The 15,866-nt window shown below is 35.4% G+C and overlaps 2 protein-coding genes across 2 annotated transcripts; one reads left to right on the plus strand and one right to left on the minus strand.

Moving 5' to 3' along the window:
- Nucleotides 1-5,799: 5,799 nt before the first annotated feature.
- LOC148082461 (uncharacterized) lies at nt 5,800-11,170 on the minus strand. Its single transcript, XM_087790209.1, has 8 exons — nt 11,054-11,170; nt 10,793-10,980; nt 8,164-8,304; nt 7,950-8,088; nt 7,704-7,878; nt 6,588-6,729; nt 5,949-6,092; nt 5,800-5,863 (listed from the first exon to the last, which is right to left on the minus strand). Exons 1-8 carry the CDS (start codon nt 11,168-11,170, stop codon nt 5,800-5,802), a joined length of 1,110 nt encoding a protein of 369 aa, XP_087646335.1.
- Nucleotides 11,171-13,754: 2,584 nt separating this feature from the next.
- On the plus strand, nt 13,755-15,857 carry LOC148082462 (type I phosphatidylinositol 4,5-bisphosphate 4-phosphatase-B-like). Its single transcript, XM_087788199.1, has 7 exons — nt 13,755-13,851; nt 14,531-14,679; nt 14,810-14,916; nt 15,014-15,122; nt 15,242-15,300; nt 15,359-15,449; nt 15,521-15,857. Exons 1-7 carry the CDS (start codon nt 13,785-13,787, stop codon nt 15,683-15,685), a joined length of 747 nt encoding a protein of 248 aa, XP_087644325.1. The 5' UTR covers nt 13,755-13,784; the 3' UTR covers nt 15,686-15,857.
- The last annotated feature ends 9 nt before the right edge of the window (nt 15,858-15,866 follow it).

Genomic DNA, 15,866 nt, shown 5'->3' on the forward strand with positions numbered 1-15,866 from the left:
CTTGGTAGTTGATAGTGTCTCTGTAACTGTTGTTAACTTTGAAGTCATGATCACATTATTGGTAGTTGTTGGTGTTTCCGTCACTGTTGTTAACTTTGAAGTTGTGATCACATTCTTGGTAGTTGTTGGTGTTTCTGTAACTATGGTTAACTTTGAAGTTGTGATCACATTCTTGGTAGTTGTTGGTGTTTCTGTCACTGTTGTTAACCTTGAAGTTGTGATCACTTTCTTGGTAGTTGTTGGTGTTTCTGTAAGTGTTGTTAACTGTGAAGTTGTGATCAAATTCTTGGTAGTTGTTGGTGTTTCTGTAACAGTTGTTAACTTTGATGTTGTGATCACATTATTGGTAGTAGTTGGTGTTTCTGTCACTGTTGTTAACTTTGATGTTGTGATCACATTCTTGGTAGTTGTTGGTCTTTCTGTAACTGTTGTTAACTTTGAAGTTGTGATCACATTCTTGGTAGTTGTTGGTGTTTCTGTCACTGTTGTTAACTTTGAAGTCGTGATCAAATTCTTGGTAGTTGTAGATGTTTCTGTCACTGTTGTTAACTTTGAAGTTGTGATCAAATTCTTGGTAGTTGTTGGTGTTTCTGTAACTGTTGTTAACTTTGATGTTGTGATCACATTCTTGGTAGTTGTTGGTGTTTCTGTAACTGTTGTTAACTTTGATGTTGTGATCCCATTCTTGGTAGTTGTTGGTGTTTGTGTCACTGTTGTTAACTTTGAAGTTGTGATCACATTCTTGGTAGTTGGTGGTGTTTTTGTAACTGTTGTTAACTTTGAAGTCGTGATCACATTCTTGATAGTAGTTGGTGTTTCTGTAACTGTTGTTAACGTTGAAGTTGTGATCACATTCTTGGTAGTTGTTGGTGTTTCTGTAACTGTTGTTAACTTTGAAGTTGTGATCACGTTCTTTGTAGTTGTTGGTGTTTCTGTAACTGTTGTCAACTTTGATGTTGTGATCACATTGTTGGTAGTTGTTGGTGTTTCTGTAACTGTTGTTAACTTTGAAGTTGTGATCACATTCTTTGTAGTTGTTGGTGTTTCTGTCACTGTTGTTAACTTTGAAGTCGTGAACACATTGTTGGTAGTTGTTGGTGTTTCCGTCACTGTTGTTAACTTTGAAGTTGTGAACACATTCTTGGTAGTTGTTGGTGTTTCTGTAACAGTTGTTAACTTTGAAGTTGTGAACACATTCTTGGTAGTTGTTGGTGTTTCTGTCACTGTTGTTAACTTTGAAGTTGTGAACACATTCTTGGTAGTTGTTGGTGTTTCTCTAACTGTTGTTAACTTTGAAGTTGTGATCCCATTCTTGGTAGTTGTTGGTGTTTCTGTCACTGTAGTTAACTTTGAAGTTGTGAACACATTCTTGGTAGTTCTTGGTGTTTCTGTCACTTTTGTTAACTTTGAAGTCGTGAACACATTCTTTGTAGTTGTTGGTGTTTCTGTCACTGTTGTTAACTTTGAAGTTGTGATCCCATTCTTGGTAGTTGTTGGTGTTTTTGTCACTGTTGTTAACTTTGAAGTTGTGATCACATTCTTGGTAGTTGGTGGTGTTTCTGTAACTGTTGTTAACTTTGAAGTTGTGATCACATTCTTGGTAGTTATTGGTGTTTCTGTCACTGTTGTTAACTTTGAAGTTGTGATCACATTCTTGGTAGTAGTTGGTGTTTCTGTTACTGTTGTTAACTTTGATGTTGTGATCACATTCTTGGTAGTTGTTGGTGTTTCTGTCACTGTTGTTAACTTTGAAGTTGTGATCACATTCTTGGTAGTTGTTGGTGTTTCTGTCACTGTTGTTAACTTTGAAGTTGTGATCACATTCTTGGTAGTTGTTGGTGTGTCTGTCACTGTTGTTAACTTTGAAGTTGTGATCACATTCTTGGTAGTTGTTGGTGTTTCTGTAACTGTTGTTAAATTTGATGTTGTGATCACATTATTGGTAGTTGTTGGTGTTTCTGTCACTGTTGTTAACTTTGAAGTTGTGATCACATTCTTGGTAGTTGTTGGTGTTTCTGTCACTGTTGTTAACTTTGAAGTTGTGATCACATTCTTGGTAGTTGTTGGTGTTTCTGTCACTGTTGTTAACTTTGAAGTTGTGAACACATTCTTGGTAGTTGTTGGCGTTTCTGTCACTGTTGTTAACTTTGAAGTCGTGATCACATTCTTGGTAGTTGTTGGTGTTTCTGTCACTGTTGTTAACTTTGTAGTCGTGAACACATTGTTGGTAGTTGTTGGTGTTTCTGTAACTGTTGTTAACTTTGTAGTTGTGAACACATTCTTGGTTGTTGTTGGTGTTTCTGTCACTGTTGTTAACTTTGAAGTTGTGATTACATTCTTGGTAGTTGTTGGTGTTTCTGTCACTGTTGTTAACTTTGTAGTTGTGAACACATTGTTGTTAGTTGTTAGTGTTTCTGTCACTGTTGTTAACTTTGAAGTCATGATCACATTATTGGTAGTTGTTGGTGTTTCCGTCACTGTTGTTAACTTTGAAGTTGTGATCACATTCTTGGTAGTTGTTGCTGATTCTGTAACTATTGTTAACTTTGAAGTTGTGATCACATTCTTGGTAGTTGTTGGTGTTTCTGCCACTGTTGTTAACTTTGAAGTTGTGATCACATTCTTGGTAGTTGTTGGTGTTTCTGTAAGTGTTGTTAACTTTGAAGTCGTGATCACATTCTTGGTAGTTGTTGGTGTTTCTGTCACTGTTGTTAACTTTGAAGTTGTGAACACATTCTTGGTAGTTGGTGGTGTTTCTGTAAGTGTTGTTAACTTTGAAGTCGTGATCACATTCTTGGTAGTTGTTGGTGTTTCTGTCACTGTTGTTAACGTTGAAGTTGTGATCACATTCTTGGTAGTTGTTGGTGTTTCTGTAACTGTTGTTAACTTTGAAGTTGTGATCACGTTCTTTGTAGTTGTTGGTGTTTCTGTAACTGTTGTCAACTTTGATGTTGTGATCACATTGTTGGTAGTTGTTGGTGTTTCTGTAACTGTTGTTAACTTTGAAGTTGTGATCACATTCTTTGTAGTTGTTGGTGTTTCTGTCACTGTTGTTAACTTTGAAGTCGTGAACACATTGTTGGTAGTTGTTGGTGTTTCCGTCACTGTTGTTAACTTTGAAGTTGTGAACACATTCTTGGTAGTTGTTGGTGTTTCTGTAACAGTTGTTAACTTTGAAGTTGTGAACACATTCTTGGTAGTTGTTGGTGTTTCTGTCACTGTTGTTAACTTTGAAGTCGTGAACACATTCTTGGTAGTTGTTGGTGTTTCTCTAACTGTTGTTAACTTTGAAGTTGTGATCCCATTCTTGGTAGTTGTTGGTGTTTCTGTCACTGTAGTTAACTTTGAAGTTGTGAACACATTCTTGGTAGTTCTTGGTGTTTCTGTCACTTTTGTTAACTTTGAAGTCGTGAACACATTCTTTGTAGTTGTTGGTGTTTCTGTCACTGTTGTTAACTTTGAAGTTGTGATCCCATTCTTGGTAGTTGTTGGTGTTTTTGTCACTGTTGTTAACTTTGAAGTTGTGATCACATTCTTGGTAGTTGGTGGTGTTTCTGTAACTGTTGTTAACTTTGAAGTTGTGATCACATTCTTGGTAGTTATTGGTGTTTCTGTCACTGTTGTTAACTTTGAAGTTGTGATCACATTCTTGGTAGTAGTTGGTGTTTCTGTTACTGTTGTTAACTTTGATGTTGTGATCACATTCTTGGTAGTTGTTGGTGTTTCTGTCACTGTTGTTAACTTTGAAGTTGTGATCACATTCTTGGTAGTTGTTGGTGTTTCTGTCACTGTTGTTAACTTTGAAGTTGTGATCACATTCTTGGTAGTTGTTGGTGTGTCTGTCACTGTTGTTAACTTTGAAGTTGTGATCACATTCTTGGTAGTTGTTGGTGTTTCTGTAACTGTTGTTAAATTTGATGTTGTGATCACATTCTTGGTAGTTGTTGGTGTTTCTGTCACTGTTGTTAACTTTGAAGTTGTGATCACATTCTTGGTAGTTGTTGGTGTTTCTGTCACTGTTGTTAACTTTGAAGTTGTGATCACATTCTTGGTAGTTGTTGGTGTTTCTGTCACTGTTGTTAACTTTGAAGTTGTGAACACATTCTTGGTAGTTGTTGGCGTTTCTGTCACTGTTGTTAACTTTGAAGTCGTGATCACATTCTTGGTAGTTGTTGGTGTTTCTGTCACTGTTGTTAACTTTGTAGTCGTGAACACATTGTTGGTAGTTGTTGGTGTTTCTGTAACTGTTGTTAACTTTGTAGTTGTGAACACATTCTTGGTTGTTGTTGGTGTTTCTGTCACTGTTGTTAACTTTGAAGTTGTGATTACATTCTTGGTAGTTGTTGGTGTTTCTGTCACTGTTGTTAACTTTGTAGTTGTGAACACATTGTTGTTAGTTGTTAGTGTTTCTGTCACTGTTGTTAACTTTGAAGTCATGATCACATTATTGGTAGTTGTTGGTGTTTCCGTCACTGTTGTTAACTTTGAAGTTGTGATCACATTCTTGGTAGTTGTTGCTGATTCTGTAACTATTGTTAACTTTGAAGTTGTGATCACATTCTTGGTAGTTGTTGGTGTTTCTGCCACTGTTGTTAACTTTGAAGTTGTGATCACATTCTTGGTAGTTGTTGGTGTTTCTGTAAGTGTTGTTAACTTTGAAGTCGTGATCACATTCTTGGTAGTTGTTGGTGTTTCTGTCACTGTTGTTAACTTTGAAGTTGTGAACACATTGTTGGTAGTTGTTGGTGTTTCTGTAAGTGTTGTTAACTTTGAAGTCGTGATCACATTCTTGGTAGTTGTTGGTGTTTCTGTCACTGTTGTTAACTTTGAAGTTGTGAACACATTCTTGGTCGTTGTTGGTGTTTCTGTAACAGTTGTTAACTTTGAAGTTGTGAACACATTCTTGGTAGTTGTTGGTGTTTCTGTCACTGTTGTTAACTTTGAAGTCGTGAACACATTCTTGGTAGTTGTTGGTGTTTGTGTCACTGTTGTTAACTTTGATGTTGTGATCACATTCTTGGTAGTTGGTGGTGTTTCTGTAACTGTTGTTAACTTTGAAGTTGTGATCACATTATTGGTAGTTGTTGGTGTTTCTTTCACTGATGTTAACTTTGAAGTCATGATCACATTCTTGGTAGTAGTTGGTGTTTCTGTCAATGTTGTTAACTTTGACGTTGTGAACACATTCTTGGTAGTTCTTGGTGTTTCTGTCACTGTTGTTAACTTTGAAGTTGTGATCACATTCTTGGTAGTTGTTGGTGTTTCTGTCACTGTTGTTAACTTTGAAGTTGTGAACACATTCTTGGTAGTTCTTGGTGTTTCTGTCACTTTTGTTAACTTTGAAGTCGTGAACACATTCTTGGTAGTTGTTGGTGTTTCTGTCACTGTTGTTAACTTTGAAGTCGTGAACACATTCTTGGTAGTTGTTGGTGTTTCTGTCACTGTTGTTAACTTTGAAGTCGTGAACACATTCTTGGTAGTTGTTGGTGTTTCTGTGACTGTTGTTAACTTTGAAGTCATGATCACATTCTTGGTAGTAGTTGGTGTTTCTGTCAATGTTGTTAACTTTGACGTTGTGAACACATTGTTGATAGTTGTTGGTGTTCCTAAAAATGTTGTCAACTTTGCAGTTGTGAACACCTTGTTTTTAGTTGTCGGTATGCATGTAACCCTAGTGAAGACTGATTTAGATGTTTCTACAGATGCTGTTGTTGTTGTTCCTGCGTGTGTCACTGAAGGAAGAAAAAGACAACTCTTGCTGTAAATCCATCTAGGATACTTTAACTGGAATTGTACAGTTTACACTTTACCTTCTGCCACGTACACAATCACACACCTTAGATCTGAGTGATACTTGAATGATCTGAGAATAGACAAAACATTCAGGTCTCAATAGTCTGTTATATCATCTCTCTGTATTCTTTTTCAAAAGAGGCTATTATACAGACTTGTGAACTGCCTGGACAATAAAGCAAAAGGCATGGATTTCACCATATTCTTGCTCTGATGGTGTCCATGCCAAGGTGAAGAGTCCTGGTCCTGTTTGGTTTTGAACTGTGTTCGAGGGTCCACTGAACAGAAGCTCTGATATCCTTTCAAAAAGCAGTTAGAATAATATTTAGGACAAAATTTTCTCTTTTTTTTTTTCATTTAACCTTTACCTAGGATTTTTTTTTCTGTCTTTCTGTCTGTTCATGTGTCTGTCTCTGTCTCAAAATACGGTCTTTGATAAGCTTTTCAGGAAATTTTCATAATGGGAAAATAAGATTTTGGTGGTGCTCCGAATTACCATCTGGATTCAGGAATGTTTTAAAGTATTTGTCATTCTAGTTAAAGAGCGAGAGCTGCTTCAAATTACTCATTTATTGTGCATGTGTCCAAAGAAAAGAAAATGATAAAGAAAGGGTGATCATTTTGGATTAAGTAAATATGTATGGGCGTAAAGTAATTGTATGGTTAATGCAGCAATGATCTCTATTCTCTGGCTCAAACCGACCCTTGACTTGAGTACAAAACCTTTAGATTTTTGGTGGAGAAAAGAATGGAGCTTTATATAGGTAAACATGTTTTTTGTTTTTTTTACTTACTCAGAGATATTTGCAACAGCTTTGATGACGATTTCTAACTTCTGACCGGCATATATTTCCTGGGAAGCTCTGTTGTCTGGGGTCGGAGGAAGAAACTTGGGTAAGAACAGGCCCTCCGTGCAGGATGGAACTGGTGGATCAACTGCAAGGAAGCATAAAAGCAAGTATAAATTAAAAATGTTGCTTTGAATATCTTCAAACCCATTATGAAATATTAGTAAGTAAGTAAGTAATATTTATTTATATAGCGCTTTTCGAGACCAGGGTCACAAGGCGCTTAAACAATCAAAACAATACTCAAAGAAGTACATACTTTAAAGATCAAGATAATACTGAGAACAACACAGGAGTTCGAGAAATTCAAGGAAAAGCCTGAACAAATAGAAACGTCTTAAGATGTTTCTTAAATTTAGAACAGGAATTGTCAACGGCTCCATATTTTATAACACAATATCGTATCAATATTATATATAATCAACTAATTTGATGCCGCTTTTGTACTATAAACATAGCGTCTGGCAGAGTCAAACAAGAAAGAAATGACTGATTACAGGACAAGAGATCTCACTAAACGTGGAGGGAGTTTAGAGTAGGGGGGAAATCACATGTCATTTGTCAATCATTCTCCTCTGTCACAGACACCTTGAGAAACCCCTCTGCCCCTCAGAAAACTGATTCCAGGAATGCTGGTTGTGTGGAGTGTGATTTCTCCATTTCCACATAAGCAGTATGTGATGAACAGGAAGCTGATTCCTCCAAGCTATTGTGAACTCTGAACACTCATCCACTCTAAAAAGTACCAACATATTGGAGTTCAATCTGTGACTGGTAAATGCAGTCGTGCATTCATCCAAATATGGCCCTTTTGAGAACGTGAACGATCTGGTTTGAGCCTCAGTGGAAAAATTTAACAAAGCACGTTGATTTGATAATACATGGTGTCCAAAAAAAAAATCAGCATTATACAGATACATATGATCAATTTTGCATTTCTTGTTGTTAAAATTGCCAAATTAGCCAAATATTGTATGACACTGTGTATCTGGTTTGTCGGTGGATCAATGACTTGCTTCTCCTTCATGCATATATTTAAAAGCATCTTGTTGTGCAACTGACTCTTTAAAACAAACTGCACTGGAATCTTGCTGACACGGTTGGCTCCCGTGATTGTTGTTGCGTTTGCAGAGGTTCCAAGAGTGATGTTCTGTCTTGGAAAGTCCTCCATCACAATCTGGACCAAATATGATCCCTCTGCAGCGCTGGCGCTGGCATTGTAAGACAGTGTACATGACTGCAAAACAAAGTGAGATAATCAATTATTTTCTCCTCATAATGAAGAAAACCAGGACAAGAGGTACTCACTGCTGAGAGGCGAGCAATGTCAGGCGGGGTACAGTCGGTACATTCCCCTGCTAGAGAGTTCCCATATCTGCATTCAACTTCATCACCGTCAGGATCAAAGGCTAACAGGTCAAAGTTTCTCTCACAGTTTGAAGGAAGTCTTGGAACAAAAATGGGATAAACAAGTTAATAAACAAGTTTCTCCTTGAGAAGTTTCCGCAAGGACTTCTGGTACCTGATTTCTGGTATGATTGTGGTCTGGGGAGATCTGTTGGCTCGACCAGTGTCGGATCTATTCCTAAGTTCCACCAGAATTAAGGCTCTCACAAGGCTGATGTTATTGAAACTGTTATCTATCCAGTCACCACCATTACTCCTTGGTGCGTAAATGAAAGGGAAAATTAATTATTTAGTTGTACCCCTTTAGTACTTGTCGGTTTGTTATCAGAATCAGAAACTCCTCTCCCATTTGATTTAATGTTATTTACTTAAATCATTTAAGATTTCCGAGATTGAAAGGGGTTAAAATCGAATAACTCTTCCTACTTTTCCTGCCTCCTTAGTTATTGTTGTTGATATTTATGTTTTATCTTTTTCAATTTCAACAATAATGTTTTGGTGTGTTGTCTGGATCTTAGTTAGAATAAAATCACGAGGGGGCATTTATAGCACTCAGGGCAGACCTTATAAATCATGACTAAGTGGAAGTATTTGTGGATGATACTAATCTATCATATGAGGTATTTTAAGATACATTTTTGTTGTGTTAGGATCACCATTGCCCGTTGAAAGAGTATAGACAAAATCCAAAAAAGAAGAGAAAACCATGGTTTACCAGAGGGTGTTGGAAAAGGCTTGTGAAAAGAAAAATCGGCTCGATAGGGAATTTATCACATACAGAAGAAAGGAAAAAGTACAAAAGTATAAAAATATAAAAACAAACTGATATTAAGGATAATTGGGGAGTGCTTAATGGTTTGATCAAAAAAACTGTAGTAAAAATGATTTTCCAACACATTTTGTAAATAATGACAATTCTATTGTTGAAAATCCAGAGGAAATTGCAAATTAGTTTATTGTTGTATTTGTTTTTGTCAATGTAGGCTTAAATTTATCGAGGGAGATTAGTGATGTAAACCATAAAGTAACAAATCAATGTTTCTTTGAGGAGCTTTTGAAAGTGATCTATTTGAAGTGGTAGAAGTTAAAAGCATAAAATCCACTGACGATTATTGACTGACTATTGATATGTCGCTTATAAAGGAAGTAATGGACTCAAACCATTTTCTTATATACGTATAATTAATACCTAATAAATCTTTTTAAACTGGGAATTTTTTTTCTGATATGATGAAAATGGCTCAAGTCTATGAAAATGGTGACAAACGTATGATATCAAATTATAGACCAGTGTCTTTGCTACCTCAGTTTTCAAAAATACTCGAAAAATGTTTGTCAACAGATTGGATCATTTAAGGAGAAATAGGAATTACTGAGTGACCATCAATGTGGGTTTAAGAGCAACGATCAACATCCTTAGCAGTGTTGGAATTTGTAGAAAATAGCTATGGCTATAGATAAGAAACAATACGCTGTACGTTATTGATTTACGTAAAGCGTTTGTAACAATTAATCATTCCCTACTACTGCAGATATTGGAGTGTAATGGGATAAGAGGTGTTACACTAAATTGGAAAAGCAGTTATTTAAATAATAGGGTTCAATGTGTACAAAATAATAATACTGTGTCGCATTTTGGAAAAGTTACTTGTGGTGTACCACGGGGTTCAATATTGGGACCCAAGTTATTTATACTTTTTATGAATGATATTGGTACAGTATTTAACAAGTTGAAATGTATTACATTTGTTGATGAATGCAACTTTATTTTGTTCACAACCAGACATAAAAGAATTGTTGACAACAGTAGAAAAGGTGAAAAAGTTGATGGTGAGAAAAGAATGGTTTGATATGAATAAGTTGTCATTAAAGGAAAGTCAAACGGTGTTTGGTGGTGTCAGGTCTAATTCTGAATTAAATTAATCCTGAAGGGAGTAAACATTTTAGTATTTGAGACTTAGTTCTGGGGAGTAATGGTAGATTTTAAATTTAGTTGAAAATCACATATAGAGTATATTTAAAAGAAATAAGCTTAATCTATTGGTATTATCTACGAAGTAGGGGATTTGTTGAACAATAAATGTCTGCGTACTGTATATAATACTTCTTACTTATAATGCCATGTGTTGAGGTTTGGGGAAATACACGCAGGACATACATAGACCCTATATAATAAACTCCAGAAAAGAGTTATCAGAATAATTAACAAAGCTTCCTATTGCGAAACCACTAATTAATTATTTCTATGTAAATTATTAAGTCTGGCATCCTAAAGTTCTTAACTTAAATAACTTAAACTGAGAGAAAAACATAATAATCTTAAGAGGAGAATCTTTGTGTGTCTTTCAAAAATGTAAAGTTAGTTGAAAAAGTCAATTATTTTGTGTGTGTGTGTGTGTTTTCTTCTGCTTTGTATGATTTATATTTTGGGTTAATTCATGGATTGCATAGCATAGGCAAAAATAAGCCTTGGCTTCAGCCTGTTCCTTTTTCGTTTACAGAGTTTGTTTAAAATTCTTTTCTCCCAGCCTCTTTTCTTATCAAATGTATTTTCTTTACCAGGGTAACAAAAAGTATGCTGACACAATTTCTTAGAATTGGTAAGAAAATGAAGTATAAAATAATCTTCATCTTATAGATGGAGTTTTCAACTTAGAAATGAGCCATTTGCCATCAGTAAAATCATCTTATTTGGCTCTGATCTGCTTTGAAAGACACAAAAAAATAGCTCCATATATACTCACCACATCTCAAACGAAGCATCGGGAGGAACTCGGTGATACATGATCTCCTCAGTCTGACACCATGCGTCGCCGCTTTCGCTGTATACAACGGCATCTAGATTTCCAATCCACGTCCCACAATCCCCACTCTTACAGGACCACTCCAATGTTCTGCAAGTGTTGAAGCTTGCTTTATAGCGGAGTGCCACCTGCAAGAAAGTAATGATTAAAAGATCAACAACATTGATCAGGAAAAAATAAATAAACCTCAGCAAAATATACCTCGGAATATGTCGTTGATGAATTTCTACTTTTTGGATAGTATGTCATCACAGTCCCAAAGTAATTACTCGCTCCGTGGCCGACGAACAGCAGCAGCAACAGACACAGCCAGAACATTTTGCTTTAATGACAACTCAAATAAGTTTGACTGACAACTATATTTGAATGTCTTTCCTCTTGAAAGGGGCATGACAGGGTATGAGGAAGTGAACAGAAAATAAGACATACCTGGTTTTGTGTTGGAAAAATGTATGTAAAGCATGTGCAAATGGAACTGAAACAAGCTGAGTAGAAAGTAACAAAATGTATTTGATCAATCCTGCCACACAAATAATAAAAAAAAACAAGAGTGATTTGATGTCACTATTCTAAGATATTTTCTCTTATTTTGTAGCTCTCCTGTATACTACTAACAGTTCACAGTTTTGAGTTATACACAAGCTGTGTTGAAGTAAAATGATTAGGTATTTAAAACTTGGTTTAGTTTTATTTTGTTTATTATTTGTGTTATCGTATTTCATTCTTTTATTCTGTACTGGAACCACAAATATTATGTTGTGTTTACAAAACTGGAAATACAAGTTTCTGATTCTGATTCTGATAAGGGATGCAACATTGTAAACTTTTAGAAAATATTCGATATCTTGTATATAAATCTAGTTTATATACTTGAAATCACCACAACCGATAATATTGTTGTTTTGTTGGATGTTCTGATGAAGAATGCAAAAAAAATGTATGTATCCAAAAGTGTTATAAACGACATAATGCAAGTTTAAGGACAATTTCCCCATTAGCAAAGTCCCACATATAAAGAGCCCCTTCTATTATATTAAAAACTTGTTTTTTTTAACCATTGCTTTTTCTATTTTCTATATTTCTCTTATATTTTCTTGATGCTAAACAACATATTTTTATATTAAATATATTATAATAATTTTATATCAAGTTATAAATATATAACATATATATACACGTGTTTTTATATATATATATATATATATATATATATATATAAAATGTTTTATGTTATTAAATTATATTCATCATCACAATGACAATGACAACTTCCAGTTACATTTAACAGTTACCTTAAAATAATTATACATATAAAATAATTAACTGTAGTTATTTTGAGGTAAAGGTTTATTATATAAAAAAGACAATTAATAAAACGTATTAAATTGGCACCTGGGTAACAATAAAAAAGACAAATAACAAAAGGGATTGGATGGTAAAATGTTCTGCAAGTGTTGAAGCTTGTTTTATAGCGGAGTGCCACCTGCAAGAAAGTAATGATTAAAAGATCAACAACATTGATCAGGAAAAAATAAATAAACCTCAGCAAAATATACCTCGGAATACATCATTGATGAATTTCTACTTTTTGGATAGTATGTCATCACAGTCCCAAAGTAATTACTCGCTCCGTGGCCGACGAACAGCAGCAGCAACAGACACAGCCAGAACATTTTGCTTTAATGACAACTCAAATAAGTTTTACTGACAACTATATTTGAATGTCTTTCCTCTTGAAAAGGGCATGAGAGGATATGAGGAAGTGACCAGAAAATAAGACATACCTGGTTTTGTGTTGGAAAAATGTATGTAAAGCATGTGCAAATGGAACTGAAACAAGCTGAGTAGAAAGTAACAAAATGTATTTGATCAATCCTGCCACACAAATAATAAAAAAAAAACAAGAGTGATTTGATTTCACTATTCTAAGATATTTTCTCTTATTTTGTAGCTCTTCTGTATACTACTAACAGTTCACAGTTTTGAGTTATACACAAGCTGTGTTGAAGTAAAATGATTAGGTATTTAAAACTTGGTTTAGTTTTATATTGTTTATTATGTGAGTTATCTTATTTCATTCTTTTATTCTGTACTGGCACCACAAATATTATGTTGTGTTTACAAAACTGGAAATACAAGTTTCTGATTCTGATTCTGATAAGGTATGCAACATTGTAAACTTTTAGAAAATATTCGATATCTTGTATATACATCTAATTTATATACTTGAAATCACCACAACCGGTAATATTGTTGTTTTGTTGGATGTTCTGATGAAGAATGCCAAAAAAATGTATGTATCCAAAAGTGTTATAAACGACATAATGCAACTATTATATTAAAAACTTGTTTTTTTAACCATTGCTTTTACTATTTTCTATATTTCTCTTATATTTTCTTGATGCTAAACAACATATTTTTATCTTAAATATATTATAATAATTTTATATCAAGTTATAAATATATAACATATATATACACGTGTTTTTATATATATATATATATATATACATATATATATATATGTATATATATATAATGTTTTATATTATTAAATGATATTCATCATCACAATGACAGTTACCTTAAAATAATTATACAGATAAAATAATTAACTGTAGTTATTTTGAGGTAAAGGTTTATTATATAAAAAGACAATTAATAAAACGTTTTAAATTGGCACCAGGGTAACAATAAAAAAGACAAATAACAAAGGGGAATTGAATGGTAAAATGATTGAAATGGCGCCATCTAGTGTTGAATGTCTAAAAACTCGAAGAATCATAAAGTCAGATTGAGTGCTGTCTGTGTGACGTCATCGCCTATCAAGCCTCAAATCCTATATAAGTTTGTAAAAAAAAAGATGTTACCTTCATTTTTTTTTCTCTCTCCGTGACTTTGATGCATCCTCTGTCAGCACACCTGGCGGAAAATGATGAATTCTGAATCTACCATCACAATCTACTTCGATGCCGATGAAAACATCCCACGTGACGCATGTGAGTTCAAACATCCCTGTTTGGATAGTTGGACTGACTGAACGATTAGTAGGTTTTGATATATTTAATGCAGCAGTGTTATGGTGCAGATTGTTGGATAAAAATGCTTGCTAAAATATAATCAAAGTTAGAGGGTAATAAAATATACTCTGCTTGATGCTGAAGGCGGGAAGATCCGAACCCCTTGGTCGGGGAGATGAACGCAAATAGATCGAGCTTTCCAGAGGTCACGCTCTTCTGTTCTGGACAGTCAATTTGTTGAGTGGCAGGAAGAAAGAGGCCTAGTTGATCGTGAAGAAGCTTGTATTTCTTTTACTTGGAAGTGGTAAATAAACGACCTGAACGTACTCTGGATTGTTCCTTTCCTCCACAAATCGAAGGATAAGACCCGGGACAGGACTGATTTCGTGTTTGACTTTAATAGGATTGTTGAAGTCTATGCAAAATCTTCTTTTTTTCCCAGTTAAAAAATACAATTCAGTTTCAGAAATGTGTGCCAAAGAGCAGAAGGAAGAAGTTAAATGTATAGTTGGTCGTTTAAATCGTTTAAAACAACAGGTGTTTGTTGTCAATGACAGAAAATGTTTGAAATATATTTTTAGATTTACTCTGATTACAGTTCTTTGAAGGTTTTCTCAGAATGTACTCAATTTGAAGTTGCTGTTTTCCTATCCCGCAGTATTAACAGACACCAAGCCAGTCCTGCTCTTGCCTGAGGCCAGTTTGGACTCGCTGGTGGTCACGTGTCGCGTTTGTCAATGTTGTATATCGCTGGAAAGAAAAGCCCATCAGAATGTGGTCAAGTGCAGCACCTGCAAAGAAGTCACAGTGAGTAACACACACCCCACAACAAGGTGCTTCCACCTACACCCTTGGTTACCAAAATAGGGCGCTGAAAGTATCCCAGGTACATAAGTATGAGTTGAATAAGCACTTTACCAAACACTTCTTCTTCCAGCCAATAAAAAGCGCCCCGGTTGGAAAGAAGTATGTTTGCTGCCAGTGCAACCTCCTGTTGATCTGTAAAGCCACAGCCCAGCTGATCCCTTGCCCAAGACCATCTTGGTGAGACAAGACTTCATTTTAAAGAAATGTCAACATGATAATAACACATCTAAGTCTTTTTAAAGTCACAAAAATCATCGTCTTTGGTTGTTTCCAGTAAACGCATGATTAATCTGGGACCCATGGATGAAGACAGTAGCAGTCCTGGAATAGGGGAGCCGGTGGGAGCCAGGGTCATCTGCATCCACTGCTCCTGCTCGTTCCTGGTAGGACACGTATGCACTCGTCCGGTTTAAGTCTGTAGCCATAAATCATATATTTTAAGACCAATATATTTAGAAAGAAATGTTTTACTTTAATACATGCTTTCATATTCCTAACATAGTGGACATGGACGGACAAATCCGGGAAGACACTAGCGCAGTGTCCACACTGCAAGAAGATGTAAGTTTATCTGCCACATGAACAATATCTCTCAGTAATCATTCAATATTTTTCCTAGTTCCTACGTGGGTCATCACTACCCACGAAAGAGGAGCATTATGTGTTTTCTGATTTTCCTGGTTATTGTCTTCTCCACGGCTGGGACTGTGGTATGTTTTAAGTGCAGTGGATCAAGATGAATCCAGAGGTTTGTCTACATATTAACCTGTTTCTCTCACAGGCAGCTACATGGAAGCTCTCTGAGAAATACGTGGTGATCTATGTCGCGTGGGGACAGATGCTTCTTCCGGCCGTGTATTCCCTGACAAGAACCATCTATTGGATGTGCCTGAAAACCAGCGACGCCATTTCAAGCGTCAGTGCCGACGACGGTATAGAATGTTGAGTTCGTTCAGTGAACAAAATCAACACCTTCGCACTTACTTTACATCTTCACGAGTTATTTTGTTTGATCGACTTAGATTAAAGGAACATCATTGTGGGTGACAAAAAAAAACTAGTGATCGCTTTGTATTCAAACACAAAACTGACATTGAACATTCTAACGTGTTAATGAATACATTCAT

Source organism: Callionymus lyra, chromosome 4, assembly GCF_982586985.1.
Source record: "Callionymus lyra chromosome 4, fCalLyr1.hap1.1, whole genome shotgun sequence".
Lineage (NCBI taxonomy): Eukaryota > Metazoa > Chordata > Actinopteri > Syngnathiformes > Callionymidae > Callionymus > Callionymus lyra.

Bases quoted from the DNA above. Each gene is read 5' to 3' on its own strand.
- LOC148082461 (XM_087790209.1), bottom strand. From the start codon at position 11,170: ATGTTCTGGCTGTGTCTGTTGCTGCTGCTGTTCGTCGGCCACGGAGCG. The intron at 8,089-8,163 runs GTACCAGAAGTC...TTTTGTTCCAAG, and splicing joins ACAATCATACCAGAAATCAG to ACTTCCTTCAAACTGTGAGA. The intron at 6,093-6,587 runs GTAAGTAAAAAA...GCTTTTTGAAAG, and splicing joins GCTGTTGCAAATATCTCTGA to GATATCAGAGCTTCTGTTCA.
- LOC148082462 (XM_087788199.1), top strand. From the start codon at position 13,785: ATGATGAATTCTGAATCTACCATCACAATCTACTTCGATGCCGATGAA. The intron at 13,852-14,530 runs GTGAGTTCAAAC...CCTATCCCGCAG, and splicing joins AAACATCCCACGTGACGCAT to TATTAACAGACACCAAGCCA. The intron at 15,450-15,520 runs GTATGTTTTAAG...TTTCTCTCACAG, and splicing joins TCTCCACGGCTGGGACTGTG to GCAGCTACATGGAAGCTCTC.